We start from the raw sequence: 24,817 nt of genomic DNA on the forward strand, positions 1-24,817 counted from the left end.
TAAATGTGTCTATCTACTGTGTCCCAGGCTTCTTTATTTAAGAAAAAAGTGATACATGTGGGGATTAAAATCAAGAGCATCATTGAACTTCACCTTCCCTTTAACCAGTTGCCCCAAACTCCCCTGCCCTCACCCTTTGTGTTCCCAATCCCTTCCTTAGTGAATGAAGAACTTAATCCTAAAAGCCCTGGCACAAACTCCAGGTTCTCCTTCCCTAGCTTCTCCTCTCTCCCTGTCCCCCATTTCTAGGACAGGCACCTCAGTTGGAATGCATGGGAGAGCCCAGAGTGGGGACAGAGACGGGGGGAAGGCTTCCCCCTCAGGGAAAGGGACCGAGGAGTACAGTGCAGTGAAGTGAGGGCTCCCATAGCCTGGGGTACCAAAATGGGGCCCTGGGGCCAGAGGAAAGGACACTGGTCCCCCTGAGAAAGGAGACCCAGCAGCCTCAAAATCCTCTCGTTGTGCATAGTCACTGCTTGATCGCTTGCCCTTCTGGCGCCGGTTACAGAACCACACACGGACCACATCCTTCTCAAGCCCAAGCTGCTGGGCGATGTGGCTGATCTGCTGAAGTGTGGGTTTCGGGCACTGCAGGAACAAATTCTCCAGGTTGCCTCTCACTCGGTTCTCGATACTGGTTCGCTTTCTCTTTCGGGCCTGCACGAGGGTTTCTGCTTTGCATATCTCCTGAAGATTTTCATTGTTATCTGCTTCCTCCACCCACTTCTGCAGTAAAGGCCGCAGCTTACACATGTTCTTGAAGCTAAGCTGCAGAGCCTCAAAGCGGCAGATGGTCGTTTGGCTGAACACCTTTCCAAACAGAACCCCCAGGGTGAGCCCCACATCGGCCTGTGTATATCCCAGAGTGATCCTCTTCTGCTTTAGGAGCTTGGCAAATTGCTCGAGTTCTTTCTGCAGAGCTTTGATGTCTTGGGACTCCTCCGGGTTTTGTTCCAGCTTCTCCTTCTCCAGCTTCACGGCACCAGGGGGGATGGTGCAGGGCTCTGGGGAGGCCCACTCGGAGTTGCTCTCCACCCCGGCTCCTGCTTCACCCTCAGGCTGAGAGGTCTCCAAGCCGCCTTGGGGCACTAGCCCCACTCCAACCTGAGGCCCATAGCATGCCATCCCCCCACAGAACTCATACGGTGGGGGGCACGGGGGAATCCCCCACACCTCAGAGCCTGGCCCAACCCCTGGCCCGATTCCTGGCCCTCCAGGAGGGCCCTGGAAGCTTAGCCAGGTCCGAGGATCAACCCAGCCCGTCTCCGGCCCCCCTGGCCCATCACCTCCACCACCTGGAGGGGGCGAGAAGGCAAAATCCGAAGCCAGGTGTCCCGCCATGGGGAAGGAAGGGGGCCCCAAGCCGGGGGCTTGTTAATTTATTTTTTTTTTTTTAAGAGGAAGTCTCACGCCGTCACCAGCCTGGAGTGCAGTGGAGTGTTCTTGGCTCACTGCAATCTCCACCACCCTGGTTCAAGCGATTCTCCTGCCTCAGCATCCCAAGTAGCTGGAATTACAGGCATACACCACCATACCTGTCTAATTTTTTCTTTTTCTTTTTTTTTTTTTAGACAGAGTCTGGCTCTATCACCAGGCTGGAGTGCAGTGGCGCAATCCCGGCTCACTGCAACTTCCGTTTTCCGGTTTCAAGCATTTCTCCTGCCTCAGCCTCCCGAGTAGTTGGGACTACAGGCACGCACCACCACGCCCAGCTAATTTTTTATACTTTTAATAGAAACAGGGTTTCACCATGTTGGCCAGGATGGTCTCAATCCCTTGGCCTCCCAAAGTGCTGGGATTACAGGCGTGAACCACCGCGCCCGGCCATTTTTTTCTACTTTTCGTAGAGATGTGGTTTCATCATGTTGGCCAGGCTGGTCTCGATCTGTTGACCTCGTGACCCACCTGCCTTGGCGTCCCACCGCACCCAGCCAGCAGTTTCTTTTAAAGTTAAACCTAGAACCCTACTTAGAATGGTTTGACTTAACGATTTTTCAACTTTACGATGATGCAAAAGTAGCATATCTTCAGTAGAAATTGTATTTTGAATTTTGATATTTTCCCAGGCTAGCGATTTACAGTACAGTATTCTCTTAAAATGTTGGGCAGCAGCAGTGAACCACAGCTCCTAGTCAGCCATGTGATCAGGAGGGTAAACAACTGATACTGTGCAATGTACTGTGTTGCCAGATGATTTTGCCCAACTGTAGGCTCATGTAAGTATTCTGAGCACATTTAATGTAGGCCAAGCTACCTGTAATGTTCAGTAGTTTAGATGTATTAAAAGCATTTTCAACTTAGAATATTTTCAAGTTATGTTGTGTTTATTGGAATGTGATCCTATTTTCAGTCAAGGAGCATCTGTATTCTCTGGGGTTTGTTTGTTTGTTTGAGATGTAGTCTAACTCTGTCCCCCAGGCTGGAATGCAGTGGCACCATGTCTGCTCACTGCAACCTCCTCCTCCTGCGTTCAAGCGATTCTCCTACCTCAGCCTCCTAAGTATCCGGGATTACAGGTGCCTGCCACCACACCCAGCTAATTTTTGTATTTTTAGTAAAGACAGGGTTTCACCATGTTGGCCAGGTTAGTCTCAAACTTCTGACCTCAGGTGATCCACTCACCTTGGCCTCCCAAAGTGAGAAAAAAAAATTGTCAGTTATGAATAAATCTAATAAAAGATATATGAGTTTTAGAGTATACTATAAAACTTTAATGGAACTTAAATGACCTTAATACATTTAAAGATATACTATGTTTAGAATTGAAATATTATCCCACTGGTGTTTTGAACATATAGTCTATTTGCTAAATTTCTTTTCCCTAGTTATGTTTATCTAGGTACTACCAGTGTAAGTGGTTAATAATATCTCATTTTCCCCTAAACTCTCCACAAGTAATGCCCATTCTTTCTCAGTTTTATTTATCTGAATTCCAGTGGCTGCTCATTGATTTTAATTGTATGAGTATAGTACAATTTATCCATCCAATTTATAGTATAAAATATCCAAATATGTTGACACGTATTTAGGCTGTTTCCCTTCTTTTTACTCTTACAAACAATGCTATAAAAAGGATATAAGCATTCTTATTCATGTCTCCTTTTGCAGATGAGGAATTTCTATACAGTATATATTCTATAACAGAAGTTCTGGGTTGAAAATTATACACATTTTTCAATTTATTATGTATTACCTCTTCCTTTCCTAAGTGACTTCATCAGATTATGTTCCTACCATCTGAGAGCTTTCATTCTTCTATTGGCTTATTTTCAGCTTGTGTTACCCTTAAAGTTTTTTTCTAATCTTGATTGGTATAAAATAGTAGGTTGATATTGTTTTAATATATATTTCTTTTTCTCTTCTATGAAATGTTTGCTCATGTCCTTTGCCACTTTTTATTGTTTTATTTTGATTTATAGGAACTCTTCACATAGTCTAGATACTAAGCATTTGTTAAACATATTGTACATACCCTTTATCAATCTTTGGCTTTATTTCTTTGTTGTTTTATTTATGGTGTCTTTTTTCTTATAGTTTTCATGGTTTATAGATTTTGTAGTATGTTTAAGAAATTCTTTCTTACCTCTCAGATCGTAAGGATATTCTACACGTTTCAATAAATGTTAGTTTTCCCTTTCATATTTAGTTCTCTGAAAAGAATTTATGTATATAATATGAGGTAGGCTTTCAAGCCACAGTCTCTTTATTCTAATAGGATTATAACAAATCTTGATGAATGCTAGAGCAGACCTTATTCTTAAGAATTGTTGGCTGGGCGCAGTGGCTCACACCTGTAATCCCAGCACTTTGGGAGGCCAAAGCAGGTGGATGACCTGAGGTGAGGCGTTCCAGACCAGCCTGGCCAACATGGTGAAACCCCATCATTACTAAAAATGCAAAAAAAATTAGCTGGGCTTGGTGGCGCGTGCCTGTAATCCCAGCTACTCAGGAGGCTGAGGCAGCAGAATAGCTTGAACCTGGGAAGTGGAGGTTGCAGTGAGTGGAGATTGTGCCACTGCGCTCCAGCACCCTGGGCAACAGAGTAAGACTCTGTTCTAGATACTAAAAAAAAAAAATGTTGTGGCTATTATTGTTTCATTGTGCTTTCATGTTAATTGTAGTATCTTAGGTTCCAGGGGGAGAGAAGATTACATCCTGTTGATATTTTGACTGAAATTGCTTTGAATTTGAAGATTAATTTGAGGATAATTTACATGAATAGGATATATTACTCCATTTATTTGATCTTCTCTAATATCTTTCAATAATAGAGATACCTATTACTTCCATAGGTCTTATACACCTTTCATTTAGATTTCATCTCAAATGCCTTATGTTTTTTGTTGTGATCGTAAGCGGTATATTTTTAAATTACATTTTAAGTAAGTTGCTAGTATATAAGAATATACTTTATTTTTATAGGTAGATCTTAAATCTGGCAACATTGTTTAATTATCAATTCTGTAATTTGTCCATAGATTTTACTGAGTTTTCTATGTACACAACGTTGTAAAGAGTAATTATTTTCTCTCTTTCCAATCTTTTCACTTTTTATTCTCTTAATTTGCTTTGCTATGCTAGCTGGAACTTTCTAGAAAATGGAGTTGAATTTACCATTGAGGTTTTTTTTTTCTTTTTTATGTATCTCCCAGGTTGCAATACCAGTTTTGGTAAATAATTTTTTATCAGATTAGGGAAATTCTTCTAGTCCTGGTACAATGGGATTATTTTTACCAGGTGCGGTGGCTCATGCCTGTAATCCCAGCACTTTGGGAGGCCGAGGGGGCAGATCACTGGGTCAGGAGTTTGAGACAAGCCTGGCCAATATGGTGAAACCCTGTCTCTACTGAAAATACAAAAATTAGTCAGGTGTGGTGGTGCACACTTGTAGTCCCAGCTACTGTTGAGGCTGAGGCAGAAGAATCACTTGAAGCTGGGAGGCAGAGGTTTCAGTGAGCTGAGATTGCGTCACTGTGCTCCAATCTGGGTGACAGAGCAAGACTCCATCTCAGAAAAAAAAAAGCATTTGCTTCAGTGCTGAATTTTTTCAAGTGCTTGCTTTTTGGGGGCTGCCATCTCTGGAAATGATTATATGCTTACTTCCTGAAACACGTTAATGTAGCATATCTTATTGATATATTTTTAAATGTTAAATGTAAACATTTTTCAATAATAATTAGCTAACTTGTAAAAGGGAAAGAAGGAGTAAAATACATACACATTTGTAGGTTTATTAAATATTAAGAATTCAACTAAGGGGTAGAAAAGTCAATATTTGATCATTGAAATTTACTTCTAATTCAAAATTTTCTTTGCTGATTTCAACCCATTCTTTTTGAGTTTTTTTATTACTAAATTTAATTTTTACCTCAAATGCCTACCTTCCTGTAGAGAAGATGGTCAGCAGTAAAATGATTCAGAGTGTAGTGGCATAAACAGTTGGGGAAAAAAGTAGAAGAGGATTAAATAAGAGAAATAATCCTAGCATGTTTGTTTAGTAGTTACAGCTCTGTGGTATGTGAAACATTAGTTGTGAATGCTGGTGTTATAGCAATCCAATAAATAAATTTTACCTGTAGGATTAAAGGAAAGGTAAAATAAGCATATTATTCACTATATATTTATTTTTCTTTATTTACTTTTAAAAAATTAATCCAGATCAATATATGCTTAAGAACTTAAACAATATAAACATATAACTTAAATTTGGTATGTATCCTGTCAGCCTTCCTTTTTGTGCACAACAATATTCTAACATTTTTCAGTAGAATATAATGTCTATATATTTAAAACTACTATGGATTTGAATAAGGTATCTAGAATACTGTTACAATCTTAACAGTGTCTCTCTCTTTTTTTTAATTAGTTAGAAACTGGAAATGTTTCTAAAGTTTATTTGGATGGAAGTTTAGCAGTGAGTATTGATTTCTCTTGTCTTTTCCACAGAAATACTCATGGGCCGGGCATGGTGGCTCATACCTGTAATCCCAGCACTTTGGGAGGCCAAGGCGGGTAAATCAGTTGAGGCCAGGAGTTTGCGACCAGCCTGGCCAACATGGTGAAACCCCGTCTCCACTAAAAATACAAAAATTAGCTGGGTGTGGTGGTACATGCCTGTAATTCCAGCTCTTGGGAGGCTAAGGCATGAGAATTGCCTGAACCTGAGAGACAGAGGTTGCAGTGAGCCGAGATCATGCCACTGCACTCCAGCCTGGGTGACAGAGTGAGACTCTGTCTCAAAAATAAATAAATAAGAAGCACTCATGGATGTATACCAAACATAAATAAATACACACATATACATACACAACACACACATACACAGGAATATTCACCTTGGAATATTGTTTGTAATCGTAAAAAACAACCCATAACCCTCCCTTAGGTGACATGAAGTACATCCATACAATGGGATATCTTGTAGCTTTGAGAAAGAATGATACAGTTTCATATTAGTACATACAAGGTTCAGTATAGTGTTTCTAATGTTTGTGTTCTTTTTTATTAACAGGGAAAGGGGTACCTATTTACTTATCATGCCCCCATACTGTGGCATAAGGTGCAGCAATTAAAGAGTGTACTGACATGAAAAGATCTCTGAGATAAATTGTTAATTTTTAAAATAATGATAAAATGAGTCATAGAATGTTTATCGTCTGATTTCATCTAAAAAAGTTATTCCTACATTGTTATCATTGTATTAATTTTTATTTTTTAATCACCTTTCTGACAAATCTAAGTGCATATTAAAAGGAGAGGATGTATGCATACCTAAGTACTAACAATGGTGACTCATTAGAGATACTTGGAACAGGGAGGTTCAGACTGGAGAGGGTCTTCTCTATATTGTTTGAGTTTTTATGATGAAACTATATTCATGTATTATTTGTGTAATAAAGAAGGAAATAACGGTATGCACTCAGTACCTAAAAATGAAGTTATGAAGATAAAAATGTTTTTCATAGTAAAAACAAATTAAAAAAAATTTTTTTTTGAGACGAAACTTCTCACTCTGTTGCCCAGGCTGGAGTGCAGTGGGTGCAATCTCGGCCCACTGCAACCTCTGCCTCATGAGTTTAAGCGATTCTCTGGCTTTAGCCTCCCGAGTAGCTGGGATTGCAGGTGTGTGCCACCATACCCAGCTAATTTTTGTATTTTTTAGTAAAGACAGGGTTGTACCATGTTGGCCAGGCTGGTCTTGGACTCCTAACTTCAAGTGATCCATGCACCTTGGCTTCCCAAAGTGTTGGGATTACAGGCATGAGCCACTGTGCCCAGCCAAGATAACTTTTTTTTTTTTTTTTTTTTGAGATAGAGTCTTACTCTGTCACCCAGGCTGGAATGCAGTGGCACGATCTCAGCTCACCACAACCTCCACCTCCCAGGTTCAAACGATTCTTGTGCCTCAGCCTCCCGAGTAGTTGCGATTACAGGCACACGCTACCACGCTCAACTAATTTTTTGTATTTTTAGTAGAGATGGGGTTTTGCCATGTTATCCAGGCTGGTTTTGAACTCCTGAGCTCAGGCAATCCGCCCACCTTTGCATACCAAAGTGCTGGGATTACAAGCATGAGACACTGCGCCAGGCCAAAAATTTTTTGCAGAAAATAAAATAGCTACAGTAGCCTCCCTACCCACATTTATCCAGAGATAACTACTGTTAAAGCTTTGAAAATATCCTCCCAGAGGTAAGGGACATTTTATGGAGGGCATTTAATGCTAAACCAAGGAAAGCAAGAGAAAGATCACCACGTAAAAAGTTTACCCTTAGCTGAGCAGACAGTGGGCATGTTTTTTGGAGTAGAAAAATAACATGATAACATGTAACTTATTGTCTTATGGTTATACTTTTTGTTGTATCCCCAGTGCCTATATGACACGTAATAGCCATTAATAAGCATGTGTCTAAGAAATGAGTGATGGTGATCTGCTAACCATTGGTGAAGCTCTTCTAGTTCCAAAACCCACAATTAAGAAACCATACTAGTTGACTGCTAAAAAACTACCCATTGCTCAATAATGGTGGCAGATATCCCTTAATATTACTCTCTGTACCTTAGATTAGCACCAATAACTAATACCACTGTTTTCTCAAAGTATTGCAAGACAGGGAAAATTCTCATTAGACAGTCTAGGGTGACATAGAAAGCCTTGTTTAAGAAATAATACTGGCCAGGCGTGGTGGCTGACACCTGTAATCCCACCACTTTGGGGAGGCTGAGGTGGGAGGATTGCTTGAGTTCATAAGTTGGAAACCAGCCTGGGCAATATAGTGAGACCTTGTCTCTGTTAAGAAAAAAGGGCCGGGCATGGTGGTTCACGCCTGTAATCCCTGCATTTTGGGAGGCTGAGGCAGGCGGATCGCCTGAGGTCAGGAGATCAAGACCAGCCTGACCGATATAGTGAAACCCCATCTCAACTAAAAATACAAAAAATAGCCGGGCCTGGTGGCAGGTGCCTGTAATCCCAGCTACTCGGGGTACTGAGGCAGGAGAATCACTTGAACCCGGGAGGCAGAGGTTGCAGTGAGCTGAGATGGCACCACTGCACTCCAGCCTGGGTGGCAGAGTAAGACTCCGTCTCAAAAAGAAAAAAAAAAAAAAAAAAAAAAAGTAATACCTAACTATCTCAGCTACCAAGGAGCTCCGACCTTCTTTGTCTCTTACAAGCCTTGTCTCACACAGAACACTTCTCTATAGAGAATGGAATGAATCAGTTACTCATGATGAAAGAGATAGATTATAAAAACTGGAGTATTTGGCTGTTCTGTACCTGTGCCTCAGAGGCCAAATGAAAACTGCCTAATTTTGGAAATTTGTATGTACATAAATGTGCATAAGGGATCATTTTAACTGTATAGGTGGTTATCATGGAGCCTAAGATGAAGTTTCTGAATTTTTTAGGGAAACATTAATTTGTATTATTTGTGTTTTTCTTCTTAGTTTCTGCTACTGCCTTCTACAAAGCACAACCTGTAATTCAGTTCATGTGTGAAGTTCTTGATATTCATAATATTGATGAGCAACCAAGACCTCTGACTGATTCTCATCGGGTAAAATTCACCAAAGAGATAAAAGGTGAATTAATTAGCATTTAGCACAACTTAACCAGAAAATGCATGGATATAACAACCTTTTACTTAAATTTTTTTGCATAATTAAAATCTGTTTATGTAACATCACCAGTAAAAATATACATCGATTATAAAATAAAATATTACATTAAATTCATTACTGTAACATCTTAGGTAGTATTCGAAAGAAATGCAAAGTAATGGAATTAGTATCACTACCAGCTAATTTTTTGTTAATACTTTCCCTCAGTAGCTGAAGGGATAAAAATATCTCATGGGAAAATGCTTTAATAATATTGTTAAAAGTAGGAAACTTATTCCAAAAATATTTGTTACTTTAGAACTAGAATTCTTAGAACATATTCTAATATAATGGCTTCCTTATTTTTCTGAAATGATAGTTGTTTTATTTATTTTAGTACTTTGAAAATGTATGAATATAGGGCTAGCCTGTTTCATGCATTGTTATAGAATTATAGTTATTTAATGTAAATTACAGAGTTGACTGTTGATCTCATCTTTTATACCTAGTAGCTGAATTTGTACAGTGTTGTTGCATCATATGTACATTTAACTCAAATAAATTCATTCTCTATGGCTGCCCAAAAATAAAAAGAAAAAATAATTTTAATAGTGTTCTAAAATGTATATTTTATATGTACTTAGTCTGATACTCTCTAATCAGCATGAGTAGGATAAATTCTATTTATATTGTTAGATCCTAAATAGCCAGAAATAATTATGTTGTTTTTATTTTAAGATTTTACCTATTTATTGCAGATAATTTTCAGCTTGTGGTTTGAATGAAGCATTTAAGTTTGTTCACTGAACATCTTTCAGTTCCCCCAATCAATTAGAGTAGTTTAATACATCCTGCTTGCTCCAGTAATCATTCACTCTTTGCCTTCAGTAACCGGGAAATAGTCATTGTAATAAAAAATTAAAAGGAATATCCACACTGCTTCAAAAATAAGCATCCTTTTATCTCAAGTTATTTAAATGCCAAAATAAGAAACTGTTTATGTAGCTGTTTTGCAATCATACCATTGTCCTTTCATAATCTGTATTAAATGCACAGCTAGCATTATCAGAAGGTAGTGCATTACCTCCCATTAATATGTGATCATCTAAATGCCATGGTTTCCAGTGGAGTTGCTGCTTAGTTACCACCTCTGATATCATGAAGTCACATACATTACTTTGCGGTAACTATGCAATCAACTCATATCACCACTCTATCACAGAAAATACAAGATGTACAGAACAAGGATTCCACCGCTGCCCGAAGAGCATGGACTCGATCTTAACTTCAACTGCTCAGGGGCCCAAAGAAATGACTGAAAAAATGACTAGAAAGCATAATAAAGTTGATGTTATAGTGAAGGTAAAGCCAAGTTTATAGGTTAAATATTTATTAAAGCCAAAAGTGTTTTTTTGGTTGGATGGAGGGTTTGGGGAGGGACCTGGGCAGAGAATTATCTAGTCCACTTTTTTAAAATTTCAACTTTCACTAGCCCCTAGATTTTGGCCTGATTCTTAGGTACTTATGATCCTAGTTTGGGGGTGGAAAAATCTGGGTTGGATCCAATTGACAAACTGATTATTTTTTTCTCCATTCTTTTCCAAGTACAGTAGGGCTTTTTTTTTTTTTTTCAAAGAAGGCTCTTTAAAGTACATCACGTATTCCTACTACAGTAACCCAAGAGAATAAGAGTTTTGTGTTCTGTATCTATGGGTTTAATTTTTAGCTGGTATGAAGAATTTGATGCTGTTAATTATTGACACAAAGTGTGCTATAAAGAATAGGCTTTCTTAGTATATTCATCTTATTCCAGTTGAACATGTACCTAAATATTAAACAATAACTTTGGAGTGGTTTCTTTATCCAATAATTCTTGGTAGTTAAACAGCAGAAATATTAGGAAACATGTATGGTAAAAGTACCATATGTATATAAAAGTGCCAATTTATTTTTAGTAAAGGCTTATTTTGTATATAGGCTTGGAGAACCTTATTAACATTTTTTTAATTCAAGAGAAGACTTGAAAATAAATTGCTAAGTGGTACAAACAACAGAAATTTGCTTTAGACTTTTCTGTTGTGTTCTCCCCTGAACATATTATTATATCCTGTTTACATCATATTATTAGCATTTTCTTCTTTTAAGGTCCTCCCTTGATAGTATTTTATTTTCTAGTCTCCTTTATAATGCAAACACATAGTAATTCTCTAATTGATCTGACATTTTTGTTTTATAAAGGTAGTTTTAATGCAAAAGTGCTACTCACTGATTCAAGGAAGAACACTTCCAAAGAAAAACAAACCAATACCAGTCTGGTACAGGGATGTATACCATGTCCATTTAACATCTTAATTTGTTCTGATCTATCAGAAGAAAATATCATTTATATGATTGAGCTTTGTGTTTGGTACTAATTTTCTTACCTAATTGCAGTTAGTTAGATAAGAAAATAAGTTTTACCATAGCTGCCATTCTCAGCCTTAGCAGTATTGACATTTTGGGCTGGATAATTCTTTGTTGGGATTGGGGATAGGGCTGTTCTGTGCATTACAGGATGCTTCTGACTATCCCTGGCCTCTACTCAGTAGAAACCTGTGGCATCCCCAGTCATGCCAATCAAAAATGTCTCCAGACATTGCCAAATGTCCCTTGGGTTATAGATTGGCCCCTGACTAAGAACCACTGCAGTATAGGAATCACAAGTATAAAAGAGAAATATGGCAAAGAGTAATAACCATAAATATTATCAGGGAACTAAAAGTTGTCCTTCATCTACCCCATTTTGGACTTTATCCTTTGGAGTCTAGGCCAAACTTAGAAAGGAGTTGCTTACCTGTGACCTCTCTGTACCTGTTAACTCTTCTCTAGGTAGCTCCAGGATTGCACTAGTCAGTGCAGTAGCCACTAACCACATGTAGCTGCTTAAATTTAAATTAATTAAAATTAAGTCCAGACGCGATAGCTCACCTGTAATCCCAGCACTTTGGGAGGCCGAGGTGAGTGGATCACCTGAGGTCAGGAGTTCTGGACCAGCCTGGCCAGCATGGTGAAACCACATCTCTACTAAAAATATGAAAATTAGCTGGGCATAGTGATGGACACCAGTAATCCCAGCTACTCAGGAGGCTGAGGCAGGAGAATCACTTGAAGCTGGGAGGCAGAGTTTGCAGTGAGCTGAGAGTGTACCACTGCACTCCAGCCTGGCAACAGAGTGAGATTCCGTCTCAGAAAATAAATAAATAAATAAAATTTCAGTTTCTTAGGTGCACAAGCTACATTTCCTATGCTTAGTAACATGTGATTAGTGATGACCATATTAGCATAGATGTAGGACATTCCATCATCTCAAGAAAATTCTCTTTGACAGCACTGCTTCAGAAAATTCATCTCGAAGAATTTTCTTCAAAATGGCTTAAAGCCCATTTATTTACACTCTAGAGCAGGCCTGGGATCCTTGAATCCGTAGAGTCCACAGATGGACTGCAGGTTTCTAAGAACTCCTAAAATCACTTGCTAAATTATGTGTCTGTGCTTTGCTGAGAGTTTATTGCTTACATCATATTCTCAAAGGGGTCTGATTCCATAAAAGTGTAGGGATCACCTACCTTAGGAATTATTTTGGTCACATTTGATTTTTAACAGTATTGGAAAAGAGCCGTGTCACTGTATTATACTTCTATAAAATTGTCACGTTACTTCTGTTAAAAAGGCCTGGCATTTTTTTCTCCTACTTTATAAATCTTTAAAAGGCTTCTTTCTTGAGCTTTATGAAATTGTGATCTTCAGTCAGTATGTGATGACTGGGCTAGGTAAATGTCACATAATTTGAAATTATGGAATACCTTGAGAATTATTGGAACTCCTCTTTCATTCCTCCTTCCCTCTTCCAGCATAAGTACCTGAATTTATCATAAAAAGGTTTTTTAATTAATGAAGGACTCTGGCCCTTTATCTATGGGCTTTGTAAGTTTTACGATTTTATTTTGTAATGTGTGGAGCTTGATGGGGTAGGGTTTGGCATTAGGTCTGTCATGATTGTGACTGTTATTAGCAATGTTATATGTAAAATCTGGTGTTCATATCATATTGCCTGTATCACAGAATTTTTTTGTCTGTTCAGAATTGAGTTTTTATAGTAATAAACAGGCTTTATAAGTATAAATATTTTACATATGACAGTTTTGTAACCTCCGTTTTTCCTGTTGGGAACAGGTTTGAAGGTTGAAGTGACTCATTGTGGAACAATGAGACGGAAATACCGTGTTTGTAATGTAACAAGGAGGCCTGCCAGTCATCAAACGTAAGAAAAGTTTGTCAGAGCAGTGATGGTGTGAGGCAGCTTGCTCTAGTTAGTGGGGTTGAGAGTTTTTCTGGCTCATAATGGGAAAGAAGTGTTCATATGTACTTTTTTTTTTTCTCAGCTTTCCTTTACAGTTGGAAAATGGCCAAACTGTGGAGAGAACAGTAGCACAGTATTTTAGAGAAAAGTATACTCTTCAGCTGAAGTACCCGCATCTTCCTTGTCTGCAAGTTGGGCAGGAGCAGAAACATACCTACCTGCCGCTAGAAGTAATACCTTCACGCTGCTAATTAATACCCTATTGTTCATCATCCTTTTTGGGTCTTTTATGCCCAATAACTTACTTCATATGTAACATTCATTTTGGAATGTGAACTGTTGATAAGTTTTAATTCATTCTAAATTGTTTGTAATGAAATAACATGAAACAAGTTCATCCATAATCCTACCACTCTAGTATAACAACTATTAACATTTTGGTATACTGTACTTCTTCCATTCTTTATCTGGTGTACATTTTACTTAATTATAATCATGCTGTAGAGCAGTCTTGTTTACTACTTTTTTACTTAATATATTAAAAATAAGTGATTTAATGAAGTTGATTTTTAATTTTTATTTTACATTTAATTGGCACTAAGGAAGAGCTGAAAAAAAAAAAAAAGATACACACATCTAGTACAAAACTTTTTTCCATTTGTAGGTCTGCAATATTGTGGCAGGGCAACGATGTATCAAGAAGCTCACAGACAATCAGACTTCCACTATGATCAAGGCAACAGCAAGATCTGCACCAGATAGACAAGAGGAAATTAGCAGATTGGTTAGTATTTAACCTTAGAAATGGGAATTTAAAACATATTAGGATGAACTATAATACTAGAGAACCAGGTCCTTATCAGCCCATACCTTATTACCATTTCATGGACTCTCAGAATTGAAAGGGATCATGGAAGTAATCTAATGTTGTTCTGGATACAGGCCTTGGTGGGCTATATAAGAAGGGTCAGGTGCTTCTCATTTAACCCTAAGGGGTTTGTTTTGTTTGTTTTTAGGGGGGGTGTTTTTTTGTTTTGTTTTGTTTTGTGTTTTGAGACAGAGTTTCACTGTTGTTGCCCAGCCTGGAGTGCAATGGCGTAATCTCGGCTCACTGCAACCTCCACCTCCTGGGTTCAAGCGATTCTCCTGCCTCAGCCTCCCTAGTAGCTGGGATTACAGACATGTGCCACCATGCCCAGCTAATTTTTGTATTTTTAGCAGCGGTGGGGTTTCTCCGTGTTTGTTGGGCTGGTCTCAAACTCCTGACCTCAGGTGATCCACCTGCCATGGCCTCCCAAAGTGATGGGCTTACCAGCGTGAGCCACTGCGTCCAGCCAATCCTGAGCTTTTTAAGTAGATCCAGGGGATCCTTTCAGAAGAAATGTTTCAATTTAGTAAACTGGAACCTCCACCTGAAAGAGGTGGGAGATAAGAGGAAAAGTCAAGGAATTATGACTAGCAATTCTAAAATTCTTAATACTCAGTCCAAGATTGCTTGGTCCCCAGTATCAGAGTGGCAGCTGTACAGTCTGAATAAAGAAGTGGAAGATTGACTGGGTTTAGTGGCTCAGCTCTGTAATCCCAGCAGTTTGGGAGGCCAAGGTGGGTGGTTCACCTGAGGCCAGGAGTTTGGAACCAGCCTGGGAAACATGGCGAAATGCCATCTCTACTAAAAAATACAAAAATTAGCAGGGCATGGTGGCATGCATCTGTAATCCCAGCAAGTCATGTGGCTAAGACACAAGAATCGCTTGAACCTGGGAGGCAAAGGCTGCAGTGAGCTGAGATTGCATCACTGCACTCCAGCCTGGACAACAAAGTGAGACTCTGTCTCAAAAAAAAAAAAAAAAAAAAAAAATGATAAGGAAAGAAAGAAAACAGAAGACAGCTTTAACCATGTAAGGTCTGTATGCTGTCTCATTGTTCTAAATGAGGGGAAGGAAGGAGTTACCAATACCACTTTATAAAACTCATACAATTAGGCAAAACTCAAGATAAAAAGGTATCTGAATCTTATCTGGCTCTGTTGTTGAATACCATTTTAACTGCCCAAGCGAGGAGAAAAAAAACCTGGAATATTCATATTTCCCAAAACAACATAATAACACTTCCAAAAAGAAATTTTAAAGATTATTGAAAATGGGGGTGCAAAACTGGCTCTTTTAATTAATTTTTATTTATTTATTATTTTTTTTTTTTTGAGATGAAGTCTCACTCTGTCACCCAGGCTGGAGTGCAGTGGCATGATCTTGGTTCATTGCAATCTCTGTCTCCTGTGTTCAAGCAGCTCTCTGCCTCAGCCTCCCAAGTAGCTGGGATTACAGGTACCCACCACAATGCCCAGCTAATTTTTGTATTTTTAGTAGAGATGGGGTTTCATCATGTTGGCCAGGCTGGTCTTCCACTCCTGACCTCGTGATCCACCCACCTCAGCCTCCCAAAGTGCTGGGATTACAGGCATGAGCCACCATGCCCAACCAATTTATTTTTATTTATTTTTTAACCTTAGTAATTTAATCTTTGGCTAAAAACTGGCTCTTTTATTTGGTAAGCCAACTACAGAAAAAATACCTTTTTTTTCCTTATTGACTCTTCTGTAAAGAGTCAATGAAAGTTATTACATCATATTTAACTAGAAAAATATAGGCTGGTTCTCATCCTGGATTTTTCTCTTATTCTACTGTAAGATTTTAAAAGCTTTCCCAAAATCTTCCAGAAACTATGACCTCTTACTTTCTCTATAAAAGTCTCAATAACTAACTGTTCTCATTTATTACAGCTTAACTGTTCAGAAAGTATCATATAGAAGTTTAAAAAAATAAAACAGAATTGGAGTGTAACAACCATGGGTTCGAAGTCTAGCTTCTCCACTTTCTTACTGTTACTGTTATCATATTATTATATTTATAGCATCTGGAAAGATAATGTAGTAATTAAGAGTAGACACTCTAGAATCAGAATATACATGGTTTCAGATTCCATCTACATCACTTAGCTGTGTGATTTTTGGCAATCATTTAACTTTACTAAGCTTTTGTTGTAGCCTCTGTAAAATACAGATTATAAAAGAACTGCTTTCGTAGCTATAGAATACTTGTGAAAATTTATCATTAAGCATATTAGCACCAACGACATCATGCACCAAGTCATAGTAAATACTAGTCGTCGCTATTCGTTATAAGCTTTTCACAGGATACACTGAAATGCAGAAATGAATGGCAAATAAGCTTGAAAAAGATGCATTGGATGGGCCGGGTGTGGTTGCTCACACCTGTAATCCCAGCACTTTGGGAGCCGAGAGGGGCGGATCACCTGAGGTCAGGAGTTCAAGACCGGCCTGGCCAACATGGTGAAACCCCATCTCTACCAAAAATACAAAAATTAGCCGAGCCTGGTGGCAGGCACCTGTAATCCCAGCTGCTAGCTACTCAGGAGGCTGAGGCAGGAGAATTGCTTGAACCCAGGAGGCGGAGGTTGCAGTGAGCTGAGATTGTGCACCTGTACTCCAGCCTGGGCAACAAGAGTGAAACTTCATTTTTTTTAAAAAAAAGGTGCATTGGTGCCTAATTTAGAAAATGAAGCTTACACCTGTCGCTTTGGGAGGCTGAGGCAGGAGGATCAGTTGAGCCCAGGAGTTCGAGACCAGCTTGGGCAACATAGACCCCCATCTCTCCAAAAATATTTTAATTAGCTGGGTATGTTTCATGAATCTATAGTCCCAGCTACTCAGGAGGCAGAGGTGGGAGGATCACTTGGGCCTAAGAAGATTGAAGTTGCAGAGAGCTGTGATTGCGCCACTGGGCAATAGTGTGAGACCCTGTCTCAAAGAAAAAGAAAAGAAAATTAATTTTCCTGCTTTTTGTGGGGAGATTCTGTATAGCATGCTTTAAGCATAAATTTCGGTGAGATCCAACACTGAATTACTGTACATTAAGTTATTTATCTTTGATTATATGAATGGAAATATATAAAAATTATAACCTGTAACTCATACTGGCTTTCTTATCTGTCTCAAGTGTATTCCATTAAATAAATTTTATAATATGGCACTATTTATCTGAAAACAGTCAAGTAAATTTTATATAAATTATAAATCAAATAATTAAGGAAAAAACCTTAGGATTTTTAATATTTCCTGTCAAACTCTACACAAAAATAAATTTTAATAGAATGTATTTAGATCCTCTATAATCAGACGTTCTTAACCTCTTTTTAGTTGAGATATTTGTCCATCTGAAAGCATATTAGGTTCAATCATACAAAATTACCATTTTCAGCTGGATAGTACATAGTGGTGCATGCCTTTATTCTCAGCTACCCAGGAGGCTGAGAGAGGAAGATGGCTTGAGCCCAGGAGTTCAAAGCCAGCCTAAATAACATAGCAAGACTCCATCTTTTTAAAAAATAAAAAAAGATAAATTATATTATCATTTTCATGGATTTTTTTTTTTTTCTTTTGAGACTGAGTCTTGCTCTGACCCCCATGCTGGAGTACAGTGGTGCAATCACAGCCCACTGCAGCCTTGAGCTTCCAGGCTCAAGCAGTTCTCTCACCTCAGGCTCCCAAATAGCTGGGACCACAGGCACATGGTACCACACCTGGCTATTTTTTTTTATTTTTTGTGGAAATGAGATCTTACTTTTTTGCCCAGGTTCGTCTTGAGCTCCTGAGCTCAAGAGATTCTCCTGCCTCAGCCTCTTAAAGTGCTGGAATTACAGATGTATAAGCCACCACGTCCAGTCTAATTTTTTAATTTTTTGTAAAGACAGGGTCTCACTATGTTGCCCAGACTGGTTTCAAGCTCCTGGGCTCAAGCAGTCCTCCAACTTGGCCTCCCAAAGTGCTGAGATCACAGGCCTGAACTACTATGCCAGGCCAAAATGTATTATTCAACCTAATGCACACATATATATTTTGTATAAATTACCAGGAATTTCTATAGACTGTTCATGACCCATGGTCCCCAGGTTAAGATTCTCTGTTCTGTAGTTAGAGCACTGTTGATCAGACCTGTTGGAAAACATATTGTTGATACAGTGAAGAAAAAAAGAGGGTTCTAATACATTAAAATAGAGGATTTGGGGGAATTTTGATAGTAACTACAAACTTTTTCTATTGTTATAGGTAAGAAGTGCAAATTATGAAACTGATCCATTTGTCCAGGAGTTTCAATTTAAAGTTCGGGATGAAATGGCTCATGTAACTGGACGTGTACTTCCAGCACCTATGCTCCAGTATGGAGGACGGGTAAAGCCTGTTGTTAATGTTTTAATCATACACATAGTTTGTAAGTATGGAGAAAAAGGCATATCAGAAATATTCCAATTCAATGATTTGAAATTTTTACTTTCCATTTATTGAAAATTTTTGTTCTTTTTCACCGTGTTATTTTTTTCTCCTCCTATAGAATCGGACAGTTGCAACACCGAGCCATGGAGTATGGGACATGCGAGGGAAACAGTTCCACACAGGAGTTGAAATCAAAATGTGGGCTATCGCTTGTTTTGCCACACAGAGGCAGTGCAGAGAAGAAATATTGAAGTAAGGCATGTCATTACCTTGGCTCTGGGACTTTTTTGTGTTTAGACTTTAACTTACTCATCTAATGTTCCAACAAATGTTGCCTGAATATGGAGTATATTTAATCACTGAACTTTTTTTTTTTCTTTTTTTTTGAGATGAGAGTCTCACTGGCTGGAGTGCAGTGGCGTGATCCCAGCTCACTATAACCTCCACCTCCCGGGTTCAAGTCATTCTCCTGCCTCAGCCTCCAAGTAGCTAGGATTGCAGGCATGTGTCACCACGCCCAGCTAATTTTGTATTTTTAGTAGAGACAGGGTTTCACCATGTTGGCCAGGCTGGTCTCAAACTCCTGGCCTCAGGTGACCCCCTGCCTTGGCCTCCCAAAGTGCTGGGATTACAGGATTGAGCCACCACTCCTGGCCTAATCACTGAACTTTTAAAAATGTTTCTTCTCAAAAAAAAAATTAAAAAAAATTTTTAAATACAGAAGGAGCAGGATTGAAGAAAAAAAAGAAAAGAAAACAAAAATGTTTCTTCTGAGCTGTGTGCAGTTGCTCACACCTGTAATCCCAGCACTTTGGGAGGCCGAGGCAGGGTGATCACAAGATCAGGAGACCGAGACCATCCTGGCCAACATGGTGAAACTTCATCTCTTCTAAAAATACAAAAATTACCTGGGCATGGTGGCACATGCCTTTAGTCCTAGCTACTCACTAGGCTGAGGCAGGAGAATCACTTGAACCCGGGAGGCAGAGGTTCCAGTGAGCCGAGATGGGACCACTGCACTCCAGCCTGGCAACACAGTGAGACTCCATCTCAAAAATAACTAAATAAAAGAAAGAAAAGTTTCTTCTCAATAGTTTGATGAAAAATTTGTTAATCATAGTAAATTCCTTGATTCATTCTACTAGATGTCCTTACAGACTACTGTGAATGGAAAAAACACAAGCTGAAACCACATTTTTTCTTGGATCTCACACCATAGCAATCAACACAGAAGACTCTTGTGACTAAATGTGGGGAGGGTTTCCCTACACACCAAGCAAACAATCAGCTCTGCAGTGGATACCAGCTGGGTGGGCTCCAATTTAGTTATTACACTATCCACCTGGAGATAGCGTCAGATTCCACAGATTGAGGGCTCAGTCTCTTAAGGCTGCACTCTGCTTCAGATGCCAGTAACAAGTCCAGGCCTCTGGTCAGGGGTTCCTGTGACCTCCTCTTTGGGGTAGATTCATCTGATAGAGCAACTCGCAAAACTCAGGAAAACACTTGTGTTTACTTTTTTATTATGAAAGATATTACAAAGGATGTAGATAAAGATATGCATAGGGTGAGGTATGGGAAGGGAGTATGGAGCTTCCATGCCATTCCTGGCTACACCCACCCTCCAGGAAACCTCTGTATTCAGCTGGCCAGAAGCTCTCCAAACTCCATCCTTTTGGGTTTTTATGGACGCTTCATTACATAGGCCTAATTCATTAAACTGTTGGCCATTAGTTATCAACTTAACCTTTGGCCCCTTTCACCTCCTTGAAGGTTGGGGCATGGGGGTGGAAGCCCACCCCTGTAATCCTGCCTTGACTTTCCAGTGACCAGACCCCATCCTGAAGCCACCTACAGGCTACCAGCTATTAGGCAATCATTAGCATACAAAAAGACCACACTTTGGAGTTTCTAAGAATTTTAGGAGTTGTCTGCTAGAAAATGGGAATGAAGAACAAATGTATATTTCACAATATCACAACTATTTTTTGTGGGATAGTAACAGCATCAGTCTTTTGATGACAGTTTAGGTTTAATTTTCAGATTTGCCACTACCTGGATTTATTACCATGGATAATTTATTAAATCTCATTATTCTTCAATGTTCACCTTTGTAAAATAGAGCTAATAATATCTTCTGTTAAAAACTTAAGACAAATTAAATTTAACAGAGTTTATAATTGAGCAAAGAATGATTTGCAAATCAGGCAGCCCCTGGAACAAGAATAGGTTCAGAGAGACTTCCAGCAGATGCATGGCTAAAGAAGATTTATGGACAGAAAAAGGAAAGTGGCATACAGAATATGGAATTGAAGCACACAGACAGATGGATTGGTTACAGCTTGGCATTTGCCTTATTTGAAGATGTTTTGAACGGTTAGCTGTAATTGATTGGCTGAAACTTAACTATTGGTACTCAAGTAGCTTATATCGTATTTACACATCCAGTTAGGTTACAGTTTTTTGTTTTGTTTGTTTTTGTTTTGAGACAGAGTCTCACTCTGTAGCCCAGGCTGAGTACAGTGTCGTGATCTTGGCTCACTACAGCCTCCGCCTCTTAGGTTCAAGCAGTTCTCCTGCCTTAGCCTCTGGAATAGTTGGAGCTACAGGCATGCACCACTATGCCTGGCTAATTTTTGTATTTTTAGTCGAGACAGGGTTTCACTGTGTTGGCCAGGCTGGTTTCAAACTCCTGACCTCAGGTGATCCACCTGCCTTGGCCTCCCAAAGTGCTGGGATTACAGGTATGAGCCACTGCGCCTGGCCTGGGTTACAGTGTACTATGTTCAGAGAAGCCTTTAGGCTGAACTTAAAAGATGAAAGGAGGTAGCTTTAGACAAAACTTAATTTAACAGTTACCCCCTTCAATTGACCTCTCAAATTTTGGGGTTTTTTGTGGATTGGCATTGATTTCACTCTGTCACTGTCATAAATTTACTTATTGGTCTCAAATCCCACTGGGAAATAGCAGAACAATGGATTTTGTAAAATGGGAACAAGGACTTAAGGTTACTTTTTTCTAAGGGTAAGAGTAGAGGGGACCTCCTTGTGCTGAAATTTCATGTTTTCAAGAGAAAAACAAAATAGAATCTGTTTCTTTAATGTTTCAATTTAATTATCTCACATTTAGCATGAGTGGCTCCATTTTAGTTTGGTGTGATCTGTTGGGGCCTCGTGCATGAGCTTAGCCCAAAACAATGACCTCCCATAATTTCCTTTAAAAATTCCTCTCTTTCTGGCCAGATGTGGTGGCTCACACCTATAATCCCAGCACTTTGGGAGACCAAGGCGGGCAGATCACCTGAGGTCAAGAGTTTGAGACCAACCTGACCAACATGGAGAAACCCTGTCTCTACTAAAAATACAAAAATTGGCCAGGCATGGTGGTGCATGCCTGTAATCCCAGCTACTCAGGAGACTGAGGCAGGAGAATTGCTTGAACTCGGGAGGTGGAGGTTGTGGTGAGCCAAGATCGCACCATTGCACTCCAGCCTGGGCAACAAGAGTGAGACTCTGTCTCAAAAAAAAAAAAAATTCCTCCTTTTCTAACTTATACCAATTAAATCTGAATTGTAGGGGTTATATAGGGATTAGTATTTTTTTTAATCTAGGTGATTCCAGTATTCAACCACCTGTGAGAAACAATGTCTTAAATGCTTTTTATAAACATTTATATAAGTGCAAAGATAATGGAACATTGATTTTATTTTTTCATTGGAAGAAAATGTCTTCGAAATATAAATGCCCCTCATCTTAAAACAAGGTTTTTCAGGTTTCTGCTTGATTGACTTGGTACAAACTTGAAGCAAGTTGCCTTCTATTTTTCACTCCAAGGTTGTTTAATATCTATTCCTTAAGCGTAAAGAAATATATACTGTCTGGGGTGTTAATAAAATCTTAATGTTTAATGACTATTCTCACTTCTCAATGTAATTTCATACTATTTCTCTATAAAATGATAGTATTCCATTTAACATTACTGATTTTTATTTAAAAACCTGGACAAAAAATTATAAATATGTCTTTGTCCTAGGTACTCTGACTATAAAATCACTGAACCAAATTGAATTCTTTCTGAGGCATTTGTATGCTAAAACTTTTTTTGTTTCTAGACATATAAAATGTGGATTATGTTGCAAATTGAGATTAAAATTATTTTGGGTTTTGTAACAATTAAAAAAATTTCTTTCTTTTGGTTAGGTTCTCACTTAGCTAAGAGTGTGACCAAAACTTAGGATCTTAGCACCATTCTGTTAAGATTTTGGGTTTCTGGTCTCGATACGTCATTCATAAGTATGGTGTCCTCATGGTCATGTATTTCTTTGAGTTTTTGTTCCAATTCAAGAGAGACCATCCCACTTGACTTATTATTATTTTTAGATGGAGTCTTCCTTTGTGGCCCAGGCTGGAGTGGAGTGGCTTACTACCACCTCCACCTCCCAGGTTCAAGCCATTCTCCTGTTTCAACCTTCCAAGTGGCTGGGATTACAGGCACCTGCCACCACGCCTGGCTAATTTTTGTATTTTTAGTAGAGACAGGGTTTTACCTTGTTGGTCAGGCTTGTCTTGAACTTCTGACCTCAGGTAATCCACCTGCCTCGGCCTTCCAAAGTACTGGGATTACAGGCATGAGCCACTGCACTGGTTGACGATTTGACATTCTATAGATGGCTATATGCAAACACTTAAAACTTTTGAGAGATACGGTATGCCAGGGAGACTACTATTATAACTATCAGGAGGTTAACCCCAGAAGTTTGGAGTATGCTCCTTAGCCAAGGTCCCCATGAACCAAGCTACCAAAAATCAAATAGATCAAAGAACAAGCTAGAATAAGAGTCTACTCATTTCAACCAAGCAGCCTGTTTGTTAATCCCCTGCAACTGAATCTCTGTAATACCCAATGTATTCCTCCATGTTCAATAAGAAGTATCAGCCACTGCACAGATAGTTCTGTTTAGCCTATAAGTAATCTAGAGCAATTCTATTATCCAGCACAACTTTAGCAAGAGAACTGAAAGTCTTTTGTGTAATCATAGTCTTTCCAGTAGAATCTGCTGTAGAGCCTATAAATTTCTAATAGGCTAGAATATTTAGAGGGATAAATTTCTAAACATTGCCTCATTAACTCCAAACCATAAGCCAGGCACTGTAGCTCACACCTGTAATCCCAGCACTTTGGGAGGCTGAGGTGGGCAGATTGCTTGACTCAGGAGTTCAAGACCAGCCTAGGCAACCTGGTGAAACCCTGTCTCTGCAGAAAATACAAAAATTATCCAAGCACAGTGGTGCACGCCTGTGGTCTCAGCTATTCAGGAGGCTGAGGTTGGGGCACTGCTTGAGCCCAGGAGGCAGAGCCGAGATCACGCCACTGCATCCCAGTCTGGGCCCCAGAACCAGACCCTGTCTCCAAAAAGAAAAAAACAACATAGAAAAAGAAGCAAATAAAGCCCATACAGAAGACTGAAGGCCTCCTGGTAATATTCTCTTTAACCTGTATTGACAATGTTCTGGGTTTTTTGTTTTGTTTTTTTTTTTTTGAGATGGAGTCTCACTCTGTCACCCAGGCTGGAGTGCAGTGGCTTGATCTCGGCTCTCTGCAACCTCCACCTCCCAGGTTCAAGCGATTCCCCTGCCTCAGCCTCTCAAGTAGCTGGGACTACAGGCGTGTACCACCACACGCAGCTGATTTTTTGTATTTTAGTAGAGACAGGGTTTCACCGTGTTGGCCAGGATGGTCTTGATCTCCTGACTTCGTGATCTGCCCGCCTCGGCTTCCCAAAGTGCTGGGATTACAGGCGTGAGCCACCGCACCCGGCCAATGTGAGGTTTTTTTTTTTTTCTATCCTTCACAAATAAAAGTATATCCTATGAGTACACACAAGAGACCCCTTTTTCAGTTTAGTTGTTCATGCAGGCATAAACCTGGAAAAAAATTGAGAGCCAAGAGCTTCATGATAGCAAAGAAGTCTTGATCCATGATCTTGATCCACATCTAGGAGGCCATATGCTTCTCAGGAGAAACTTTCGTCATTAGCTTTACCTTAAGTTCTCCCTCTGGTGGGTGTACGACTCCAAAAGTCTGGGTGGG

The 24,817-nt window shown here is 39.4% G+C and overlaps 2 protein-coding genes across 7 annotated transcripts in view; one reads left to right on the forward strand and one right to left on the reverse strand.

Moving 5' to 3' along the window:
• LOC116529276 (protein argonaute-3) overlaps nt 1-24,817 on the forward strand; it is a 126,232-nt gene that overhangs the window by 69,078 nt on the left and 32,337 nt on the right. For 4 of the 6 annotated variants that reach the window (XM_032246929.1, XM_032246930.1, XM_032246931.1 and 1 more), the window contains 6 exons: nt 8,945-9,079; nt 13,310-13,397; nt 13,519-13,666; nt 14,101-14,220; nt 18,562-18,684; nt 18,845-18,978. In XM_032246929.1, coding sequence (XP_032102820.1) covers nt 8,945-9,079; nt 13,310-13,397; nt 13,519-13,666; nt 14,101-14,220; nt 18,562-18,684; nt 18,845-18,978 — 748 coding nt within the window. Of the gene's footprint in view, nt 1-5,866; nt 5,915-8,944; nt 9,080-13,309; nt 13,398-13,518; nt 13,667-14,100; nt 14,221-18,561; nt 18,685-18,844; nt 18,979-24,817 lie in introns of all 6 variants that reach the window. The other 2 variants (XM_032246935.1, XM_032246932.1) reach the window with 1 other exon arrangement.
• Nucleotides 7-1,370, reverse strand: LOC116529277 (POU domain, class 5, transcription factor 1-like). Its single transcript, XM_032246936.1, is given in 2 exon segments — nt 7-300; nt 303-1,370. Coding segments are annotated over 2 exon segments (1,080 nt in total). The 5' UTR covers nt 1,342-1,370; the 3' UTR covers nt 7-259.

The sequence above is a fragment of the Sapajus apella genome, unplaced genomic scaffold, assembly GCF_009761245.1.
Source record: "Sapajus apella isolate SASKATOON/1434 unplaced genomic scaffold, GSC_monkey_1.0 scaffold62, whole genome shotgun sequence".
In the NCBI taxonomy this organism is placed as follows: Eukaryota; Metazoa; Chordata; class Mammalia; order Primates; family Cebidae; genus Sapajus; species Sapajus apella.